At 36.4% G+C, this 24,484-nt stretch overlaps 1 protein-coding gene and 1 long non-coding RNA gene across 3 annotated transcripts in view; one reads left to right on the top strand and one right to left on the bottom strand.

Annotated features, from left to right (window-relative positions):
- Positions 1-20,574, top strand: part of LOC309667005 — a 227,365-nt gene extending 206,791 nt beyond the window's left edge. The window contains exon 2 of the long non-coding RNA XR_014267468.1: positions 16,919-20,574. This is a non-coding gene — a long non-coding RNA (uncharacterized lncRNA). The remainder of the gene's footprint in view (positions 1-16,918) is intronic.
- PDE7B (phosphodiesterase 7B) overlaps positions 1-24,484 on the bottom strand; it is a gene marked incomplete at its 3' end in the record, with an annotated part of 632,720 nt that overhangs the window by 328,804 nt on the left and 279,432 nt on the right. Inside the window, exon 1 of one of the 2 annotated variants that reach the window (XM_082474735.1) lies at positions 13,241-16,925. The exons of the other annotated variant lie outside the window; for it this stretch is intronic. Coding sequence (XP_082330861.1) covers positions 13,241-13,261 — 21 coding nt within the window. The 5' untranslated portion in view covers positions 13,262-16,925. Of the gene's footprint in view, positions 1-13,240; positions 16,926-24,484 lie in introns of those variants that run through there. 2 annotated transcript variants of the gene reach the window in all.

Below are 24,484 nucleotides of genomic sequence, written 5' to 3' on the forward strand. Positions count from 1 at the left end.
CCAACCAGGAGCACTAGCAGACAATAGAAACAGACACTTAAAAGATATAAATAAAACAAAGACTTTAAAATAATACATATAATATATACAAGGATATGATAGACAAGATTGAGAATTTTGCCAGAGATCTAGAAACTACCAAAAAAACCCAGATTCTAGGACTGAAAATTACCATCATGATCATCATATAATAAGAATATATAATATAATAAAAAATAATAATAATACAGAAGACCTAAATAGACATTTCTCCAAAGAAGATATACAGATTGCCAACAAACACATGAAAGGATGCTCAACATCACTAATCATTAGAGAAATGCAAATCAAAACTACAATGAGATATCACCTCACACTGGTCAGAATGGCCATGATCAAAAAATCTACAAACAATAAATGCTGGAGAGGGTGTGGAGAAAAGGGAACTCTCTTGCACTGTTGGTGGGAATGTAAATTGACACAGCCACTATGGAGAACAGTATGGAGGTTCCTTAAAAAACTAAAAATAAAACTACCATATGACCCAGGAATCCCACTACTGGGCATATACCCTGAGAAAACCATAATTCAAAAAGAGTCATGTACCACAATGTACACTGCAGCTCTATTTACAATAGCAAGGACATGGAAGCAACCTAAGTGTCCACTGACAGATGAATGGATAAAGATGTGGCACATATATACAATGGAATATTACTCAGCCATAAAAAGAAACTAATTTGAGTTATTTGTAGTGAGGTGGATGGACCTAGAGTCTGTCATACAGAGTGAAGTAAATCAGAAAGAGGAAAACAAATACCGTGTGCTAACACATATATATGGAACCTAAAAAAAAAATGGTTCTGATGCACCTAGGGGCAGGACAGGAATAAAGACGCAGATTTAGAGAATGGACTTGAGGACACGGGGGGGGTGGTAAGGGTAAGCTGGGACGAAGTGAGAGAGTAGCACTGACATATATACACTACCAAATGTAAAACAGATAGCTAGTGGGAAGCAGCTGCATAGCACAGGGAGGTCAGCTCGGTACTTTGTGATCACCTAGAGGGGTGGGATAGGGAGGGTCGGAGGGAGACGCAAGAGGGAGGGGATATGGTGGTATATGTATATATATAGCTGATTCACTTTGTTATACAGCAGAAACTAACACAACAATGTAAAGCAATTATACTCCAATAAAGATGTTAAAAATAAAATAAAATAATACCTAAAAGATATATATACATATATATATAAAATAATAAATACAATGAAAACCACACCTAAGCAATCATGGTAAAAATACTGGAAATCAAAGATATAAAGAAAGAATTACAAACAGTCAAAATAAAGGACAGACTGCTTTTAAAAGAGTATTTTCTGACATTAACAAAAACAGTGAGTTATAAGACAATGTAATAATGTTATAAAGTGGGGAAAGAAAATTACCAATCTAGAATTTTCTTCCCAGGAAAAGTGCACGTAATAAAAAAAAAAGGTAAACACATTTCAGATAGAAAAAAAAAAAGAGACAAAACTGAACCAAATTATCACTATACTAAAGGAAATCCTATATGTAATCTCAGAGATGCAGGAAGGAAGAAGAGTATACATGACTGTATGAGACCATAATAACAATAATCATTGTGGAGCTTAAATTACATAAAATTAAATACCTAAAAATAGAATCCAATTCAGAAGAGGCACAAAAGTAGTTAAGGAATTCATTCTAAGGTTTTCAAATTTCCCACAGAGTGATAAAAGTACTAATTTGCATTGTACTTTCATTAGGTCAAAGATGAATCCTGTAACCTCAATAGTAACCAGTAAAACAATGTAAAAGAATGTAAAAATAACAAGCTAATAGGAAAGGGGCAATGTAATTATAAATATACTCAATCCAAAGACAGCAAGCAAATAGATAAAAAGAAATATAGAACAGGAAGGGCAAATATTGGGTTGACCAAAAATTTCATCCAGGTTTTTTGTAAGATGTTACAGAAAATCCCGAACGAATGTTTTGGCCAATCCAATAGCATAGTAAATCAGCATATTTAAACTCAAATATATCATTATGAAATTAAATGCAAAAAGACTAAATACTCCACTGACAAGATAAATATCAGACTGAATGATAAAACAATATTTACTTATCTGATGCTTGTAAAGAGAGACATCTAAACCATAAACATATAGAAAATTAAAGACTAAGAGAATGAGAGATAAGTCACACAGACACTAACAGAAAGCTAGTGGTACAGATTTTAGTATTAGTCAAAGTAGACTTGAAGGCAAAATCATTAATAGAGAAAAAAGGGATATTTTATTATGAGAAAAGTTTCAATTCAACAGGATGATATAACAGTTCTAAATTTGTATCTAACTAAGTATTTGTCAACCTTTTTTCCATTATCATCCCATTTCCTTAAGCAGACTTTTTAGATTTGTTTCTCCTCATCACTTCCTTCCAAAAGAGTTTAATACCATATACACTGTATATCTGTTTATGTACAGATTATATACACATGGCCCTCTTTGGAAGGCCATAGACCATTGTGATATGTATTGATTTTTTTGCTTCCTGAGAACCAACTATTAGATTTGAATTATTCAATTAATAATTTTCTAATTGAGTTGTATAGAGCGCTGTACCTAACAACCACAGAATCCAAACTCATTTCAAATGTATGTGAAACATTTATAGAAGTTGGCCATATGTTGAGTCATACAAATAAGATACAACAAATTTCAAAGATCTAAATCATGTATGATCAATTATGATCTATGACCACGGTAGAATTATACTAGGAAACAATGACAAAAAGATAACTAGAAACCCCCAGTATGTTTGAAAATTAATAAATGCACTTCTAAATAATCTAAGTCCAAAAAGAAATTACAATTGAAATTGTTTTGAGCTACCTGATGATGGAAACTCTAAATTTGGGGATGCAACTGTTAGAGAAAAATTTATTGGTTTAAATGTATTTATTCAAAAAGAAGAAAAACTGAAATGTTATGAGCCAAACAAACACAAAAAGCCCTGAGAAAATAGAAAAAAAAAAAGCTCAGAAAAGAAGAAAAAGGGAAATAATAAAAGACTAAAATTAATAAATATAGACAATAAATACACATAAATAAAGAGGATTTAAAAAGTCAAAAGTTGTTTACTTGAAATATCTAATAAAGTTGATAATCCTGTCAAAACTATTGGAGAAAAACAATAAAAACAGAAATGGCATAGTAAACTAATAGTAAAAATAAAAAGTTAGACTAATATTAAAGCAGGGAATTATGAATAACTTCATGCTAATTACAAAATTTTGATAAAATAGTTGACCTAGAAATACACAACTTACCGTAACTGAAAATAAAAGTAGAAAACCTGAATAACCCATAAAAATTAGTGAAATTAAAACCATAATTAAAATCTTGCCCACAAAATATTCCAGGACCAGATGAATTTGTTTACAATTTCTAACAAATATTTAAGGAAGAAATAACATGAATCTATATAAATCTCCCTCCTCCAAATTTTTAAAGGGTAATATTTTCTATTTTTATGAGGTCAATGGAACCTGGCTGTTACCAGAAAGAATAATTTTAGGCTAACCTTTTTTATGAACATAGTTGCAAAATACTAAAAATTATTAGCAATCCAGAAACAAGGTAATAATGGATTAAAAAAAAAAAAGCATAACACATCATGACCAAATTGGGATTACTCCAGGACTTCAAGTTTGCTTTGACATTGTAAAATCAGTCACCACTACAGCAGAAAAATAGAGAAAAATCACATGGTAGATATCAGAAAGAACATTTGATAAATCAAATATTTATTCATGATAACTCTTAGCAAACTAGAAATAGAAGAAAACTTCTCAATATTATAGAGAATATAATACTGAATGATAGAATGTTGAAAGCTTTCCTTCTAAGATTGAAAATAATACATTACCCACTGTTACCTCTTCAACAATTTACCGAAAATCCTAGCTAGTACAATAAGACTAAACTATCAGTATTAAAAAAGAATATATATGCCTACCATTATTCTTGGATAGCATGACTGCCTACATAGAATATCAAAAGAATCTACAGATAAAATATGAGAATTCCCAAGTGAGTTTAGTAAGGCTGCTGATAACAAATTGACATACCAACAATTAATTGGTTTTCTATATATTAGTAACAAAAAGTAAAAATTGAAATTGAAGAGATAATATTTAGAATAGCATCAAAATACTAAGTTTTAGTAATATATCTAGCAAGGAATGTGTAAAATGACCACAAAGCAAGCTAGAAGATATTAGTGAGAGAAATTAACAAAGACCTAAATAAACGGAGGGATATACTATGTTCATGAATTGAAAGACTCAAGAAAGATGTCAAATCTTCCCAAATTGGTCAATAACCCAAATTTCATTTTTAGGTAAGAATCTTAAGTTAATTCTAAAATTTACATGGCAATGTAGAGAATGAAGAATGAACAAAATAATCTTGAAGAGAACAGGAGATTTTACGAATGGGAGAAAATATTTGTAACATATATAGCAATCAAAGATATCAAAATATATCAAAAATTCCTATAAATTAATATATAAATGACTTGTTTAGACACTTCACAAAGAGGATATTTACATGGCCAATATATATGTGCAAAAGTGCTCAAACTTGTCAATAATCAGGAAAATGCAAATTAAAACCACCATAAGCTATCACTACACACCTCCTAAATGCTAATATGTAAGGTTAGTGAGGAAGGGAACTATCATACATACATTGTTGGTGGGAGTGTAAATTATTTTAACCACCTTGAGCAGTTTTGAATTTTCTACTGAGGTAGAACATAAACATTCTCTGTGGCCCAGCAACTAATTCCTAGGTGTATGCTCAGCAGAAATACATGTACAGGTGTATCAAAAGAATGCTCAGGCCAGTACTATTCATAATATTAACAACTAGATACAACTGAAATGTTTTTCCACAGTAGAATGGGTGAATAAATTGTTGCATATTCAAATAATTAGACACGATGCAATAATGAAATTAAATTAGAGCCATAAGCAACAACCTAGTAAGTCTCATTGTATAATGGTGAATGAAAGAATGGAGGAGGCTTGATGGGATTTCTGAGGTGGCAATAATGTAATAATGTTCTATTTCTTGGCTTGGGTAATTGTTATACATTGGTTCACTTAAAATTAGTGAACCATTCTGTACATTTATATGTTGGGTATTTCTCTGTATGTGTGCTATAGTTTAAAAATAAAATTAAAAACTATATTTCTCTTAAATGTTTAAAACATCCAACAGGACTATGCCCAAAATAGTTACAACTCCATGAAATAATTTTTATAACTGTAAGCAAATAATACCAGTTGATACACACATGATGCTTACTACCTTTCATGCACCATTCTAAGCATTTTACAAACAAAACTCATTTAATCTTCTCAACAACCTTATGAGGCAGGTATTTTAAACACCTTCATCTTATAAATAAGTACAGTGCAGGCCAGAGAGATTAACTGGCTTAGGATCCCAGAGCTAATAAGTGAACCACAATGAATGGTGCCAGATTCTGCACTGTTCATCATTACGTTACACTGCCTTTCAGAACAAAACTTCTGAAGTTTAAAGTGTCAGATTCACCCACTGCGAATGAACTTAAAATGAAATAATGTTTCCTCTATACACTGGAACCTCCTATAAATAAACATATTGCATAGATTGCTTTAACATTTTGAAACAGATATTTTTATGTTTTGTATAATAATTTAAAAAGTCTTTTTCTAACTCATGCTTAGAATGATCAAAGATGGATTTAAACACAGTGCATTTGAAACATATAAAAACAATAAAAAACTGTCATTAAAAAAGCTAGGGTTGAATTTCAACTCTATTAGTTTTAACTTCTGTAAACTTCAATTTCCTTGCCATTAAAGTGGGCATAATGAATCCTCTCCTAACAGGAATGTTCTGAGAAAGAAGTGACTTGACATTTGTGCCTTGAACTAAGCGACTAATTACATATGAAAGCTAATCCATCTGCGTGTGTAGTGAGTAAATCTTAGAAAGTTTAGAACATAAAGGCAACTCATTTTAAGTTCACATTTAAGAGACTTAAAAAGTCAAAAATGCTAAATAACTTGCCCAAAGTATTACACTTAGTAAGGCTAGCATCTGGAACTTGAACGCAGGGATTTAGGTTACAAGGTCAGTGTTCCTTGAAAAAAGTTTGATTCTCATTTTTTTCTTCCTGTTTTCCCTTCTCTCTCCACATAAAATACACAAACTAAATTTTTAGAAATTACATATTGTTGCCAATTCATTCAATAAATGTATCTGACCTATTTTTAAAAAGATTTACGTTAAAGGAGACATATTTTAAGTAGGCTATATTCTCCAACTGACTGTTTTTGACACAAATACCATTAAAAGTTTTTATATACATTTGTCTTCAAGTTTGAGAAGGGTTTGCCCTCTGTCTCTCTCATGCACTCACACAGACACTCAGGGGCAACATATTAATGAAAAAGAAGATAGTATTTTTCAATTACTTTATTATTAGCCATTGGATTATTTTTAAATGATTAATAATTTTTTAAAAAATTAAAAGGGATTTGTAGAGAAAAATTTAGAATGTCATTCAAAACTCTTATCATACATAAAAAGCAGATAAGTGGTTGTTTCAGAATGGAGAGAGGGGTAGAGGGAGGGACTACAAAGGCACAGGAAAAAATTGGGGGATGATGGATATGTTCATTGTCTTGAATGTGGTGATGGTTTCACAGGAGTATCAAACTTATCAAATTGTACACTTCAAATATGTGCAGTCAATTGTGTGTCAATTATGCCTCAATAAAATTGTTTAAAAAAAAAAACTCCTATCATACAAATTCCTATCTGTTTTGTGTTTATTCCTTTTGTTTTAACTTAAAGATTGTTTTTTACTCCAAACACAATAAAAGTCTAGAAAAATAGAAAATAAAAATTACTAAATAATTAAAATAACTAATACTTATATTTTCCAAATCAAACTAAAAACCAAATTGAAATTGTTTTCATTTCATTGAAAAAGCAAGAAGACTAGTCTGAAAGACATGGAAATATACTGTATTTCTATCACATGGAAAACAACTTTTTCCTTAAATTTAATGACCTTTTCTAAATCAAGGCATTCTTTAGACCTCTGTATTACTGCAGCATCTCCTTTTACGAGAATACATCTACACTTTTGTGAATGACTGAGTTCTTTCATCTGGCTGGACACAGTTGGCAAGTGGCATAATGGGAAAGGGAAATGAAAGTCTTTTTTTTTTCTCCTGAAAAACCAAGAAAGGTATAAATCATATTGAAACTGAAGCATTAGTTGCTTGTATTACTGCACAAACTACACATCTCAACACAAACAGTGTTTTCTACTGTTTTATGAATAAATGGTATTATAGCATACTTTAATAAAGTCCATGATGTGTGGTTTCCTTAAACACTATTTGAATAAATATAAATTGTGCATATTTAATTAATTTGAAAAATTAAACCAAATTGACCAATTCTAAAAGAGAAAATTTAGTTAAAGTGTTCAAAGCAATAAAATACATACAGTCATATATGTACATTTAGTTTATGGAGAAAGGTCTCAAATAGTTGGGCAGGCAACAGGACAAAAAGTTTTCTTATGAAAACTTTGAAACATATATGAAAGCTGGAAGGAACTTTGAGCTTGACTAAGCCTCTCGTTTTGTACATGAGGAAACTGGTGCCCTGAGAGATGACTGGCCCAAAGTTACTCAAGCAGGAGGGCTGGGCTATCTATCTCCTCACTTCCTGGACTCTTTTTTCCGGGGCATGATGGCCTCCCCACCTGTGTTAAAGGCACACGGGAGAAATTCAGTATGATTGAAGGAAGAAGCTAATGAAGCAATTAAAAAACAGAACTCTTTCTTCTTTTACTTTCTAATTTTCCTCTCAACTTTAATTTAAATATCACGCAGTAATAAATAAATATACATAATTTTTCCACTGTGTATGTAATAAACTTATGGGGAGAAAAGCTGAACAATTCTAAAGTATATACATGAACAGATAGTCTTGTTCCCATCCCATGCTCAAAGTTCTCCTGCCAGAGGCTTCCACTGCTAAGTTTTTTATTTGAATTTCTAGAAATTTTCCATCAGTGTGTGTGAATGTTTATGTTGTTATACAAATGTTAATGCAGCTTTTTTTCACTTAACACATCTTGAAAATCATTCCAGATTGTGCATGTAGATCTAGCTTATTCTTTTAAGTAACTATATTGCATTCTATTGTATGGATTTAAAATAATGTACTCAACAACTCACCTATTATTAGTTTAGGTAGTTTCTGAGTTTTTATATTACAAACAAGGCAAAAATAAACATAATTTGATATATTCTTAGACTAAGATTTACTAGGGTCAAAGAATATGTAAAACATTGAAAATTTAGTGTCTTTATTTTAGATATCAAATTTTGACCAATTCAGGTATATGTTAACCTCCTTATGTCTACACCTGAACCCATGGAAATACCCCTCACCCCAGACTAACCCTGGACCCTACCTCCCATCCCAGGGGAAAAGAAGAATATTTTTTAAAACTCAAAACTCTTAAATATCCTTCAGTGTATTTAAATTATGTATAAACTCCTGTTTTGAACTGAATCCTTTTTTGTGTGTCTGAAGCAGTGATCAGGTAATGATGATTTTCATCATGTAGAAAGGATATCTTATATATTTATTTACATGTTAAATATGAATGTAAAACACAAAAGGTATTAATAAGACAAGAATCTGAGCAGGAATTTTAATGAAAAATTTTGCACATATTCACCAACAATTAGAAAGGAAAAACTAAAACAAACATTACTTCAAATTTCACAAACGGAAACTCCATCAAAATCTCATTACCAATCTTAATTTTTTCCATCTTCTCCTTACCAATGCAAGAAAGGGAAGAAAGGGAGGCAGGAAGGAAGGAAGGAAGAAAGGAAGGGTGAAGGGAGCGGGAAGGATGGAGGGGGTATGTATGACATAAACTTTCTTTACTGGTATATTGACTAAGGCTATTATTTTCATACTTCTATACTGTATGCAAATAAATGTATAAAGCATTCATGAAAGGGTTTTGATTTTCAATACTGGGGTATTTATACACTAATATATTAAGAATTATATATTGCTTAATAGACTTGTGTGTGTTTTGTGTCATGTTATTTTTAGGTTTATCCAAAACTACAAACCCTGTCCCCTATTCTCCAAGCTTGAGACGTTATCTGTAAACCATACCCAGAGGAGATGCCAGAGGAATGCTCTGACCCAAGTAGGATCCAACCAGTGCCTGGATTAGAGCAGCTCAATTGCATCAAATGCCACCAGCAGGATGAGGCAGCCACCCTGTACCACAGGCCCCAGGTCTCAGAGCAGACACTCAATGGCCAACCAATTCACCAAAAACATCTTTCTTCTGAGGATTCCTTCAACTTAGTTATTAACAAGTTTTCAGTTATTCCCTAAAGAAACCAGAATTGGAGCGGAAGAGATTTTAAAGTGAGATAACACAGAAAATCTAGGACAATGATTGGCACTTAGGAAAAAGACACTTGTCACATTAAAGTCTCCAGCTACAGTGAACACAAAGCACATCCCTTTACTGTCTGAAGGGGAACTACAGTCACAGAGCAGCACATCAGCCTCAGAGGAGAGAAAGCGGGCGAGGACAGGTGGTCTTCCTTGGGGAGCAATAGTCCTCCTGCGGAGAAATTCTCCAAAACCCAGGGACTTGTTTTTGTTTTTCCTTGGCAATGAGGGTATTTTGGAGGTGAAATTGCATAAATTTGGATAACTGAGTAAAGGCAAACTTTTAAGGGAAGTGGTAGAAATAAAGGATGGGAGAGGTGGAAGAATAAAAAGAAATTAATGCTAACTAGTCAACATTAATCTTGTCAGGGTGAAGTTCAGAATCTGGAAAGGAAGAAGGCATCCCAAAAGTATTCCAAAAGCCTCATTTTAAAGAGGAGGCAGTTGGGGCCTCCAAAGTTTAAGAAATTTGCCTTAACTCACACAGGTCATCTCTGAAAGTTCTGAGCCACTTTGGGAGGTTTCCTGCCACCAAGGACATTCCTGCGACACTACAAGGCATCAGTGGTCAAGCCCATCACAGCTTGGGAACCCTCCTTGCTTGCACCAAATGGCTACTGGAACCTGGGGCTGCTGTCAAAGTTCTCGAAGGACTCCTGCTTTCTGGAACTCCTAGGGGTTCCAAGTCCAAGTGACGATGGAGAAGATATCAATGTACTGATTTAATTCACCATCTCAAACCTATACAGTAGCTTAATCAACTAAAGGGAAAACTTTGGCTTCCTTTCACATTATATTTTTTAAGGACACCATTACAAATATATCATTTCAAAAGAATGACAATGCCTTCCATTGGTCATATTAAAGACCACAATAATAGGCGTAAATATCTATATAGATGGAAAATTTAGATTTTTTTCTGGAATTCAGTTGCATAAAGCAACCTCTTTTGTTTTTCTTCATCACCACCTCCCTTCCAAATTTTCTCTGTTCCTCCATTTCTCTGCCCAGGCTCCACTATTTGTTTAAGTTCAACCAGAATGTAAGTTTCCTGAAGGTGGGAATCATTGCTTATCTATCTTTTTATTCACTTTGCCTCAGCAGGCATAGCCCTTGACATGTTGAAATGTCATCTCATCTCATTTCCAAATGCCAAGTCTCTTCTTCTTTAGCTAGACTTGCCTCCTAGAAGAGAGAGTCCTACTTGTCTGTGGATTCTCTGGGATATATAAGCTGAATCCATGGGATGGTGGAGTCTTTGGGTAAAAAGTTCTGAACATTGAGGGTCCTTCAGAAAGTTACCCCCCAAAAGTCAAGGTGAGTTGAACCACTTAGAATACCTGTTAGCTTCTACATTTAGATGTTCTAAAGTCTATTCTGATTCTTAATTTTGACACTTTAATATAATGAGGCCCTTTTACTCTTGCTTGGGATTAGTTTACTGCTTAATAAATTCCTTCCAGCACTATGTTCTGTCAGTCAACAAGCAGCTTCCCCTGTGATTTGAGCCTGCTTAACAACAAATTCAACTTCGGAAGATTAATTACTAGGTAGAGGCATTTCCATGTGGTACATGCTCACTTTGAGGAAACTTGGTCATTTTACTTTTGCCTCTGTTTGGGGTAACAAGGTTCTCTGGCTGAAAAGAACACCAGTCAATGTTTGCAATGCCCTCCTAAATAGATTATACTTTAGGTTGGACTGACACAAAGGCTTTTTTCAAAGACAGTTGAAAATGCCGTATTTGAAATTTATTTAAATAATTTACAATATATGAAGGGTAGTAAATTCTCAGCAAACATTTTAACTAGGTATTTATTGAGAACTGACAATGAGTGACTTTGTGCTGAACATCGTGAAAGGCATTACAAGATGTACTGGTGCAATTAATTTCCCTAAGTTGGTGTCTGCTCCTGACACATCTTGGATTTTTCCACCCTTGCCCTAAGTAACTTGATTCAAAACAGAGTTTCTCCCAGCTAATTGGCTGACATATAGTCACGCTGATTTTGTCTCAACTGAGTACACTCTGAAATCAGACAGCTTACAGAGTCAGGTAAAAATCCTTATAAAGAGGATACAGACTTTGGAGTTGCAACTCGTCAACTCTGGGCTTCTACTTCAGACAAAAAAAGACTTCATTTTATTAGAGAAAATGTCAATCAAGACGTTACTACTGACACCCGTCTTTGTTTCACCAGCCAGTAATAAAAGATAAAGCAGAGGAAATGGAGGAGCTGCAGTTAGGCATTTGCAACACACAAAGTCCTTGTTTTCCCACTAGGCGCTGCAGAAAAGCAATTGTCCATTCACAGCACATCCTCTGCATTTCAGACCTAATATTTTTGCAGTTCTTAACTTGGTACATTACACTCTTATGCAGTTAATTTCATTAATTCTTTGAAATCCACTATGTGTTTTACACCTTGCTTAATCTTACTGCTAATATGACCCAGTTTTAAAAATTTCTCTTAACGTTGAGAATAGAAACCTTTGGGGAAAAAAATCAAGAAATTCTGGAAGCAGTAATGGTGTCAAACAATCCTGTCTTACTTGCTATTTTATAACTTTGAGAAGGGTAATAAGGAAATCCATGTGAACCATATATTACTTGAATTGCTCTTACAATAACTGACTCTAGATAGGAATGATTTTTAGCAGGGGTCCCCCTCAACCCATAATAATAATGTGCCACTGAAAACAATATTAGCCTTGGTTTAATTGCCCTGCTTCCCACCCCGGCAACGTTTAGTGGTTTACTGTATATAAATGCATATGCCTGTCCTCAGGGGCAAAGAGGTTTACTGTAACATTTTAATAGTCATGCTGGCTGAACACATGAAGAACAGAATCTATAGAAGATTAATTAGTTCCCAGGCTCAATCACTCAAGTGCCTAATTAAATATCTCACTCTGCTTTCAACTATTGTAGGAAAAGATAATTAGCAAATTTGCAGTGCTAATAAAGAAGTTTTATTCTCCTTTATAAATAATGAGATCTAAATCATTGGTCATGTAACTCAGGGACTGCATCTCCCCTGTTGACTTCTAAATCCAGAACATTAAAAAAAAATGCAACAAAATGATAAAGTGCATTTTCCTCAAGAGTTCATTTTTCTGACACACCTCCTATAGGTTTTTCTACCTTCAATCTCATTATTAGCTTCCTCCTCTCTTCCTACTAATTTCTTCATCTTCTGTCAACCAACATGACAAACTCAAGAGAAAAAAGGATTTTCTTTTTCCCTGTTCCGCAGCCCTCACTAATCTCTTTACCAATATTTTCCTGTCCTGTCCCACCAAAAAGAAAAAATGACTCAACTCTTAAGATTTACATTGGAGAAGAAATATTGCATTCATTAAAAAAGAAGCCAAAGGAAAAAAAGCAACCCTCCTCAGGAGGGGCTCAAAGTGCAGCGAAAAGGCCGGAGTATCTCATTAGGCTGCTTGGAATGAAACGGTTAATTCAGGGTAAGTGATAATGTTTAGTCAGTTCGCCTAGAAAAAGGAAGGAAATTCAAAAGCTGGTTGCTGTAGTAACAATCACAGACCAAAAAATATATACATACAGGTTCATTTAAAATAAAACTCCTGCCACCTCTCTGTGATTCTGTTCTCTCAAGAAAAATGAGTTGCCGCTGAAATCTGTTGTACCTACCTCAACCATTAAACAAGACATTTAACCATAGTGGCAGTTCTGTGACCTTTGAATGCCGTGAAATCTCTGAGCGGTGCTGCTTGTTCATGAAGACTTGTGCTGCGGAATCCAGCAACTTCATCCAGGATTAGGAATATAATTAAGTAAAAAAAAAAAAAAGAAAAAGAAAAAAAAAAGTAACACAAAAGCACACAGAGAGATCGGGGAGGAAGGAAGGTAGAAAGAGATTCTCTCTGGGTGAGTATACCACGTTTCTTTCTCCCAGGCAAGTGCTGGGATGGAGCCGAGCCTGCTGCAGTGCCCAGACCCACCGACTGGCTGGGGGAGCAGGCAGCCGGCCTGCTAGGCTGGGAGGTGCTGTCAGTTGCCACAGGCAAGGAAAAGCGGAGACCAATCGGCTTCAACTCTGGCAGCTTACTGGAGTGGAGCCTTTTCTGTTTCTGTTTCCTCATTTCAAGAGTGACGTCAAAGGGTTTAGTTTTCCTCTGCATGTGCTATTAATTTTAAAGTGCTGTGCTATGGGAAGAATGTGTGTGTGCCTGGGCACCCCACTCTCGGGAGAACCCAAGAGACATTTTCTATTTTCAGGAAAAAATTTTAACAATTGAAACTACCTTGTGGTGAGGTGTATCAAAAAAACAAAATAGACAAGAAACACTGAGCTAAAAGACAGCATCAAGATTTATATTTTTCTCAAATGTGAGTGTATGTACTTTTGCCCACTTCCCAGCTGTTGCTTGTGTTTGAACTAATTCGTTTTTACCCTTACCTAAAAATGAGTTGTTAATCTTGAAAGCTGTGGAGGGAGACTTGCGCAAACGAGTTGGGGAACAATATTACGTGCAGTGAAAAACAGAAATCATGTTGATGCTGCTGAGCCCTGCTTTCCTCTCTTTCCTCCAGCTTCTGTGGTGAAGCGTCAGGATTATTCATGCCAGGGAGATCCCGCCTGCAACTCCCCACAGGGAGTCATTCAAGAAGCAGGGCACAGGGATGCCACACAAGCCTGCCTGGGGCTTCAGCACGTTCTCTCCCAAAGTGTGCGAAGGTACAGTTGTTTAGGGCTATTTCCTCTACCAGGGCCCCCAGCTCATCCCTGTATTTCTCTTCCCACTCTGGAAAATCTCGGCGGTGGCCATCTGTTGTTTCTGCCTTCTCCACATCCTCTCCCTTCTCCCCACCCCCCTGCCCCATTCTGCTAACAGAACCTCTTGTTTTCTTCCGGAACCTTTCCCTCCTCTATCTAGAGATTGCATAGCCTTCCCCCTAAGACCCTCCCCTCCAAAAGAACCACAAGGGGCATGTGAACCAGACTGATCAATCCAATTTGTCCGTTGCTTTAGACACGGAAAATGTTTTAGGGGTAAGCACAACATTCAAGAAAGGTGAGTCCTTTCCCAAATATGAATGCTGATTCCTTGAGAAAGAAGGTATTTATACCTCCCTGAGATCCTACATGCTAGGGTTACACAAGCTGTAGTGCTTGGGATTCCTCTTTGATGCTGAAGATACAGCAGTGAATGAAACAGGTGGTATCTGCTTTCATGTAGTTTACATTTTGGGGAAGAGGGAAGACAGGCAATAAAAATAAGTAAATACATAATGTCAGTTGATAATAAGGGCTTTGAAATAAAGGAAAGTAAGGGCACAGAGGTGTGTGTGTGCTGTTTTAGGAATGACGATCAAGGAAGCACACTTTTAAAGCAACTGGGAGCAGAGGCCTGAATGCAGTGAAGAAGCAGGTCACCTGTGGCGCTGCATGCCAGGTAGGGAAGCAGTGTAAAGGCCTGAGACAGGTGAATGCTTGGCATATTCAAGAAACAAAAGGGGAACTAGAGTGGCTGGAAGACAATGAGCAAAGGGAAGAAATGAATTCAGGGAGATATGTCTGGGACAAGATCAGGAAGTATCTTACAGGCCATGTAAAAGGATTAGAATTTATTCCAAGATGGAAAACCTATCAGAGTGCTTTGAGCTATGGAAAGCCTAGGATCTGACGTAAATTCTATGGGATTTCCTCTCTCTTCTGAGTGGAAAATGGCTCTAGGGGAGCCAGGGTAGAGGCAGGGAGACCAGTAATGAGGCCATTTGCAATAATGGCTTGAATTTGGGTGAAAGCAGTGAAGAAGGTAAGAGGGCCAGATTCTGGAGGATGTGTGTGTGTGTGTGTGTGTGTGTGTGTGTGTGTGTGTGTGTGTGTGTGTGTGTGTGTGTGCGCTGCCTGTGTGTGCACATAGAATTGGCAGGATTTCAAGATGTGGGGTGTGAGAGAAAGAGAGGCATCAAGGATAATTCCCAGGATCCTGGCTTGAGCAAACTGGAATAGAGTTGCCACTTACTGACGTGGGGACGACTAGGAGAAGAACCTGGTTTTGAGGTGAACTAAAGAGTGGTTTTGGATCTTCATTCAACAGTGACAAATACTTATTGATTGCCTACTCCGTATCAGGCACTGTTCTAAGTGTTGAAGATAAAGCAGTGAAAAATACAAAGTAACCGAAAAGCTCTTGCCCTCATGAAACTAGATTCCCTAGATTCTTCTGAGGGGAGACAGACTATAATAGGATATTGAATAGTGATAATATTGTGGAGAAAAAAATTATGATAAGGAAGGATTACTGGTCAGATGGGGGCTTGCAATTTTAAATTGAATATCTAGGGAAGGTCTCACTGCAAAGGTGATATTTGAACAAGACTTGAAGTTGATGAGGAAAGATGTAGGGAAAGTGCTCTGAGTGGGGGGGTGTCGCAGGTGAGCAGCAGGAGATGGCAATAGGCCTAGAGGGCGCAGATCATGCAGGGCTTTCTTGGTCATTGTAAAGACTCTGGCTTTTACTCTCCAAGAAGTAGGGTTTTAAGCAGAGGACGGAGGTGATCTGACTCGCATTTTAACAGGCTCACTGTGGCAGCTGTGTGGAGGTCAGACTGGAGGAAGGGGAACTGATGGAGGGTATATTGCAATAAAACAAGCCAGACATCATGGTGGTGTCGACCAGGATGGCTTTGGTGGAGGTGGCTAGAAGGGGTTGGCTTCTGATTATATCTTGGTGTTAAAAACAGTAGGGTTTTTAAAATGGATTGGACACTAGGTATTAAGGGAGGTAGATTAGTGAGAGGAACCAGTAACATTTCCAAAATGTTGGGTTCCATTAAATGGAAGAATGGAGCTGGCATTGACCAAGAGACAGTGGGAAGAGCAGCCTTTGTAGGGAAGATGAGAAGTCTGACAGTGAACATGTTACCTTTGCCTATAAGATAGCTACATGAATATATTGAAAAGGTAGTTGAATATACAAGCTTAGAGTTCAGGGGACAGTTTTAGACTATAGATATAAATTTGGAAGTCACTGTATATTCACGGTATTTGAAGCCATGAGATTGGATATGATTACCAAGGAAATGAGTACAGATAGAAAAGCCTCAGGTAGTCTAAGATTAAGTAATCAGGAACATGAGGAAGACCCAGTAAAGGAGACTGAGAAGGAGTCTCCAAGAGGTAAGAAAAAACCTAAAAAGGTAATGTCTTGGAAGCCAAATGAAATTTTCAATGATGAGTTTTGCAAAATGAAAGTTAGATGAAGAGTGAAAATTGACCCTTGAATTTAAAATGTGTAAAATCATTTGTGCCCTTGACAAAATCAGGTTCAGTATGCTAGAAAGGGTGAAAGATCAAGAGAGAATGGAAGGACAATTGGAGATAGACAACAATTCTTTCAAGGTGGTTTTCTCCAAAGAGAACAGAGAAATGGGGCAGTAATTGGAAGGGAAAGTGAAGTTAAGGAAGCATTGTTAATATGGGAGAAATACCAGCATTTTGTATGCTGTTAGAAAAAATCCAGTTGAGAGAAACAGTGTTGAAGAGAAGAGAGGGGGAAATTGTTGGAGCACAAATGGAGTGTGGGATAGGCAGAATGGCCCTCCAAAGATGTCCACACTCTAGTCCCTGGAATCAGTTGAATATATTATATTACATGGCAAAAGGGAATTTGAAGATACAATTGAGGTTATGGATCTTAAGAGAAGGAGACTGTTCTGGATTATCTGGGTGTGCTCAATCTCGTCACATGAATCATTTTTATTGGAATATAGTTGCTTTCACATGAACCATTAAAAGCAGAGAACTCACTCTGGCTGGAAGCAGAAGATTGATGCAGCAGAGTAAGTTAGAGAAATTCCAAGTATCAGAAATATTCAGCACACCACAACTGGCTCTGAGATGTAGGGCCCATGTGCAAGGACCAGAGAGAGGCCTCTAGAAGTTAAAGGCCATCCCACTGATAGCCAGCAAGGAAACAGTTACCTTAGTCCTATAGCTGCAAGGAATCAGATTCTTCTAACACCATGAATGAACTTGGAAATGGATTTTCCCCCAGAGCCTTGAGAAAGGAACACAGCCCAGCTGACACCTTGTTTTCAGCCTTGTGAGACGCTAAGCAGAGTACCTAGCCAGGTCCACCTACAGATCCATGAACTAAGTTTGTGTTAATTTATTACAGCAGTGATGAAACACTAATTAAGAGTGACTGGCTTTAGAAAGCAGCATGGATGATTCATCCATAGCAACAGAAGAGAAGGCAGAGTAAATGATAGAGCTAGTGCTGGGTGCATTGTGGTGGTATCACAAGACTGTGAACGAAAGTTCTCTGTAACTTCTAATTTCTCAATGGAATGAGAGTTAGGAGCATTGACTAAGAGAAAGGATAGGAGAAGTGGTGGAGGTTTGAGGAGACAATATGTGAAGTAGTCATCCAGAGAGTAAAGTGCAGGAATTATCAAAGAGTGTAATATAATGATCAAGAGCACTAAGGGCATATTTGAGTTTAGTTTTCATGACTTAAAATGATACCACACAGCATGTGACCTTTACAATATGCATGAGACATCCCAATGGAAATGCCATGTGGGCAATTTAGCTATAATTCTGGAGAACCAAGGGCAGATAAAATGTATTGAATGCCATGGGTGAGCATGAAGTCACTTAGGGAATGAGAAGAGATTCAAGGTCTAAACTCTGGGATCTCCCAATGTTTAGATATTGCGAAATTGAGGATGATCGGAAACCACAAAGGAGTATCCACAGAGGTAGATGCACAACCAAGATAGTGGTCTCTCAGAATTTAAGTTCCAACAGTCAGTGCTATGGACTGAATTGTGTCTCCCCTGTCCCCACTCCCCCCAAAACATATAGTTATGCCCTAACCTCCAATGTGACAGTATTTGGAGTTAGGGTCTATCAGGAGGTAATTAAGGATAAATGAGGTCATAAGGGTGGACCCTAAATCCAATATGTCTGGTGCCTTTTAAGAAAAGGAAGAGACACCGGCACTCTATCTCTCTCTATCATGTGAGGATATAGCCAAAAGGCAGCTATCTACAAGCCAGGAAGAGAGCTTTCACCAGACATCAACTCTGCTGGCACTTTGATCTTGGACTTCCAGTCTCCAGAAGTGTGAGAGAATAAATTTCAATGGTTAAATACCTAGACTATGATATTTTGTTATACAACCCGAGTGGACTAATCCAGTCAATTATGTGAGTCAATGAATTCTCTTTTTTGCCTGCAGCCATTTCAGTTGGCTTTCTGTTACTTATAACAGGAAGAGTCCTAACAAATTCAGTATACAGTGTCACTGTTACCTGGAGGTGACTCTTCTCTCCCTGATATAAATACTACAGCACTTGCAGCTCAAGAAAACTTTAAGGATATATCTATATCTATCTAACCATTTTTACCAAACACAGTAATATCCATCTGAGACTACTGTGTTTAAAATACTAACTGGTTTTCTCAGGCATCATTATTTAATGCATACTTTGGAATGTTCTTTGAAACACAATTTGAAGTGACCACATTTTCTACAATTTATTAGTTTTAAAAATAATCTTAAAGGACCCACCTAATTTCAGCCTCTTCATTTTCTTCCCAAATCCCCTTCTTAAATAGCCTATGACTCATAGAAATGACCACTCTTAGTCATTTTCTCTGCTTTACAATTCAACTCTCTATTTTCTCTATTAATAGAATAGAAAATATGATCCTTCTCTTGCTGCATCTCTAGGAAGATAAATTTCTCAGTGACCTTATAGATGTTAAATTTGTTCTAGAAATACTGAGTATATATTACTGGCAAAATCCAGTGCTATATGTTCAAGATACTATTGGGGTCGACAGGGATCAATAGGATGTGATCTCTAACTTTAAAAGTTATATACTTGGCTTCAAAAAGAAGACACATGTTTTTTCATAGTGATGTCACAGTGATAAGAGGAAAGATGCAACAAGGGCCCTTAAAGTAGAAAAGATACAATGGAAATTCAGAGAAAAGGGAGATTACTTTTACGTGGGGGAATTTGGGAAGACTCTGCATAATGTTGGAGATTTCATCCCTCAACATAATGTGTGTCCCAGATAAGAAGACACACATTATGTTGAGGGATTGACCTGTAGGTTAAGTATAATGGGAATATGAAAAGAAAAATACATTGTAACCCCAACATGGTAGATTAGTGAAGAATTACAGAAAGTTAAATCTGGAATCTGACTTTTACTGATTAAGGAATGAGGGATTACTAAAGGTTTGTGAATAGGAAATTAAAATAGCACTAGTGTATTATCAATACTATTAGCAAAATGGCCTCATGCTGGATACAGACATGGTGATTACAATATGGTGGAATATGTAATGTGAGAGGGGAAGTTCAGGGTGATTTGAGAGTATATAGCAGAGAAATCAACACCAGATTTTTAACTCAAAAAGACTTCTCCCTGAAGAAAGTGACATCTGAGATGAGGTCTAAAGGATAAGTAAAAGGTACTCTGGTAAAAAGGAGGGATACTTGAGATAAGTAGGAGAAACGCCAATAAAAAGAGGGAGTACCAAGGATGCAAAAATATTGCATGCTGAGACGATAACGCAAAGACAGACAGGTGAAGATGAGCATGGTTCATTCTAGGGACCAAAGCGAGCTCAGTTTGGCTGTAGTGTAGTGAAGACACTATGGGGACTTTTAATTGTGTTAAGAAATTTGGACTTTGTTCCAAGAGAAATGGGGATATAGTGAAGGGTTTTAAACAATAAAGAACATGACCAAATTTGTACTGAAATATTAGTTTATTGAATTATTAGTTTGACAGTTGTGTGGAGACCAGAAGAAGGAAGTCTGGAGACAGGAAGACCAGAAGAGAAAGTATGTGGCTTGGAATAGAGTGGTTGTGATGTGGAAGGAGAGATATGAGCAGATTTAACAGTTGCTTACGAAATGTCATCAATAAGATTTGGTGATGGATTGAAGGTAAAAAGATGAAAGATTTACTGTGAGATGAGAATAAGGAATGAGACTGTCAAGGATGGCACTCAAGTTTCAGGAGTGACAAATGGGTGCCACTTGCTGAGTTAGGTCTGGCAGGGAAGATAATCAGTTCAGTTTCAAACTTAACATCAAAGTGAAGATGGATATGTTGTTATAAAACTCAGCAGAAAAGCTAGGCTAGAAGCTTTGATACCATGATATTGGTGAAAGAAGCCATATGAGTCAATGGGATCATTCAGCAAGTGTGCCTAGCGTGAGTCTGGGGAAAAAATGAAAAGGAACCCCAATATTTAAAGGGTAGACAAAGGAAGAGAAGCCTATAAAAGTATGGACAAAGTGGCAACATGAGAAAAAAAGGAAGAGAACGTGATGTTACAGAATCTAAGGAAAAATGTGTTTCAAGGTATAAAATGTTAATCTGCTAAGAGGGAAACAGAAGAACACCTTTTATATCTACTAAGTGGCTATAAAAATTATAACATTATGGCATTGGTGTAGACATAAAGAAGTAGAAAAATAAATCAATGGAACAGAATAAAGTCTGAAAGAGAATCAGTGTATACACCAAAACTTAGCACATGACAAAGATGGTGTTTTAAATGAGTGGAGAAAGAATTTACTTAGTAAATGATGTTGGGACAAGGCCAGCCATTTGCAAAATACAACATCCAAACAAGTTAAACTTAGATTCATTCTAAAATCCATTTACATATATAAGCTACAGTTAGTAAAGACTTGAAAAACCAAAATGATAAAGTTGTTGGAAAATATATGACTGGATATATGTGATCTCAAAGTAGAGAAAACCTTCTTCAAAAGACAAAAAAGCAAAGACCACAAAGAAAGTTGATAAAGTATCTTACAGCAAAGTTAAAGTCTTCTGCATAATCCAAGACATTAAAATAAAGTTAAAAGACAAGGGATAGATTTAAAGGTATTTTCAACCTACATAAAACGTATATAATATGCATTATAATAAACATATAATATATAATATTATAGATTAATATATCGCTCTCAGATTTATAAACCAGAAAAGAAGGTCTGGGAAAAAAAAACAAAAGGAGCACCAATATTTAAGGGTTAGGCAAAGGAAGAGAAGCCTACAAAAAGTAGCAATTTAAGATGGGAAGAAAGAAAGTTGTATCATAGAACCCCCCAGATGTGTGTTTTGAGAAAGGTAAAACAGCCAGGGTTTCAAAATTCGGATGTTTTAAGACTTTAGAAAGGTAAGATGGGTATAACCCCTAACACCCTCAGGGGGTCCAGGGCAGCCCATCAGCCTCTCAGCCCATCTCTCCTGGTACAAAGCCCCTAGGGCTCTAGTCCTCATCCTCGTCCTAGACCTGACCCTTCTGGCACACGCCACCCTTCCAAATCTATCAACTCACCATTTCGGTTAGCTGAACCTATATTCCATACCAACCTCTCCTTTCTGTTTCATTATAATCCTATCTGCCAATCTGAATCCTTCTCCCTGTTGGTGATAGAACAGTGGGGCAGTAAGAGCACATCTTAATGCCTTTGAAAATGGAATTTTTACTTCTTTACAGGAAAGCTATTGGTAAGCATAAAGTAAATAATATTTACAAATATTTATTGAGTTAGGCGCCTACTATGAGCCAGGGCTTATATCATCAACAACAAAATACATTAAGAATGAATTACTTAAATTTTGACCAGAGAGAAATATTGCCCCACCAGCAGATTTCCTCCTATGCATTTAAAATCATCTTCTCTTTTCCTTCTACCACTACTCTTCTTTCACCAAAACTGTTTCCTAAATCAGTTTTTCGAGATCGTGCCTCCAAAGTGCTAATTCAGCTCAGAACCATGGCAAAAACATCAAATAGAAAGACTAGAAAACAAGAAGTAAAGAACTTCTAAACTCTACCATCTAATGTTTAACATTAACCATTCCCCAGCAGGGCAAACTTGTAAGTTACAATTTAGCTTCAGTTACACACTTCCTCCTGTGTAATTGGCCTCTTTCTCAGCCTGCAGGCATCAGGAGACATTTTCTGCAGCTCTGCCCTCCTCGCCTTCATCCAGCTGCCCGTGAGCACACCTTCTCGAAGGCAGCTCCTTGGCAGCATTTTCAAGCCCAATTCTTCCACTCATCTTCCACCCATTTTTGGGTCCACTTTCCATTCCTCTTATCTCTGCTGTCCAAAGTGGGAGCTGTTAACTCATCAACCGATTTTCAGAAAGTGTCTATTGTGAACGTAGCAGTTATCTGATAACCTACTCAACACTGAAGTTTTTATAGGAGAAAAAAAAGGTTGCATCATGACTTTGATGGCTATTTATTTTTGAAATGGAATTGTCTGATCTAGAGACATGTTATGGGCTGAATTGTGGCCCCAAATCCATATGTTGAAGCCCTAACCCCAGCACCTCAGAATGTGACTGCATTTGGAGCTAGGGCCTTTAAAGAGGTAACTAAGTTAAAGTGAGGTCATAAAAATGGGGCCCCAATCTAAAATCAGGTGTCTTTATTAGCAGAGGAGATTAGGATACTTACAGGTATAAAGGGGACAACGTGAAAAGACATCCATCTACCAGCCAAAAAAAGACGCCTCAGAATAAAACCAACCCTGCTGACATCTTGATTTTGAACTTCTAGTCTCCAGAACTGTGAGGAAATACATTGCTGTTGTTTAAGCCCCCCAGTCCGTGGTATTTTGTTACGGCAGCCCTAGCAAACTGATACATGGCAGAACATAGGTCCTATGGCAAAGACTTTGGGGAAAGTTGTTTCTTCAAACACAAGAGGTAAAGGTCTTGTGTACTGGGCTGCTTGTGTGTTTCTTTTCATTGTATCAATGCATATTTTTGCAAATGTATAATTTACACTTTGTTTTTCCTATTGATTAAATTTTTATATTGCTAGAATTTTTGCTTTCTGTAATATAGAAATTATAATTTTAAAGTCCTAACTTATTAAAAATAAATTAATGGTCAATTACTTTCTTTGCATTGTCATATCAGGATTCCTTTAAATCACAATTACCCTGAGAACATTTAAAATAGAGATTCCATTTATAAAGGTTTACTTTTATGCATTTTTTTAAATGCTGGAAGTTTTTGAGCTATTTATAAAAGTGACCAACATTAAGAATAATTATTACTGCAAAAGTTCAGATTCATAATAAAAATTTTAAAACTAAAGTTTGATTATTAACCTTACAGGATTCTCTAAAATAGCAAGCTGTATAAGGGCATTTAAAATCAGAATTCCGTTTAAGAAAAGTTCAACTCACATATTGTTTTTTAGTAGTGTTCTAGTGAGCAGGAAAACACTTTATCTGTATTTTAGGAAAGCACATACACATCTTTCTTAAGTATTCAGTAATATACCGCCATTAGGTAGTAAGCTTTATGAGGTCATTGAACCAAGTCTAACTAGATATGTTATATGTTCCCAGCACCTAGTACAGAACCTGATGCCATCAATAAGTAGCTCTCTTTGATGACTGAATTGATGAACAAGCGAGAGTGGGTGGAGAATTAATGTGTGTCAAAGGATGTAATTCCAAGAGACTAAAAGGAGGTCCTTACAACAGCATATCCAGTCACCCAGGAGCAGTTAAACTGTGCTGGGAGTCCAGATTATGTGAACCCAGGGAAAAGAAACTGGATACTTTATTGAGTGGCCAAAGCATGGGGCTCTTATTTTACAGGAGGACAAAGATTTTGATGGGGAGGGGCAGTGGAACAAATATTCCACTGAGCATTAAAGTAAAGCTATAAGAAATTACATCTCAGGGAGGGTTGCTAGCAGCCGGAAACTCCACCTTTACATTTATTTTGGGGACCTCAGAAGAACAATGGAAATACATGCAGAACTGGCATAATGTGGGTGTAGACAGTAAAATGAAAAGTAGATAATTCTAATGATAGCAAACCAGATATTTCCTGAGAAATAGATCC

Source organism: Balaenoptera physalus (assembly GCF_965194825.1).
Source record: "Balaenoptera physalus genome assembly, chromosome: 9".
NCBI lineage: Eukaryota > Metazoa > Chordata > Mammalia > Artiodactyla > Balaenopteridae > Balaenoptera > Balaenoptera physalus.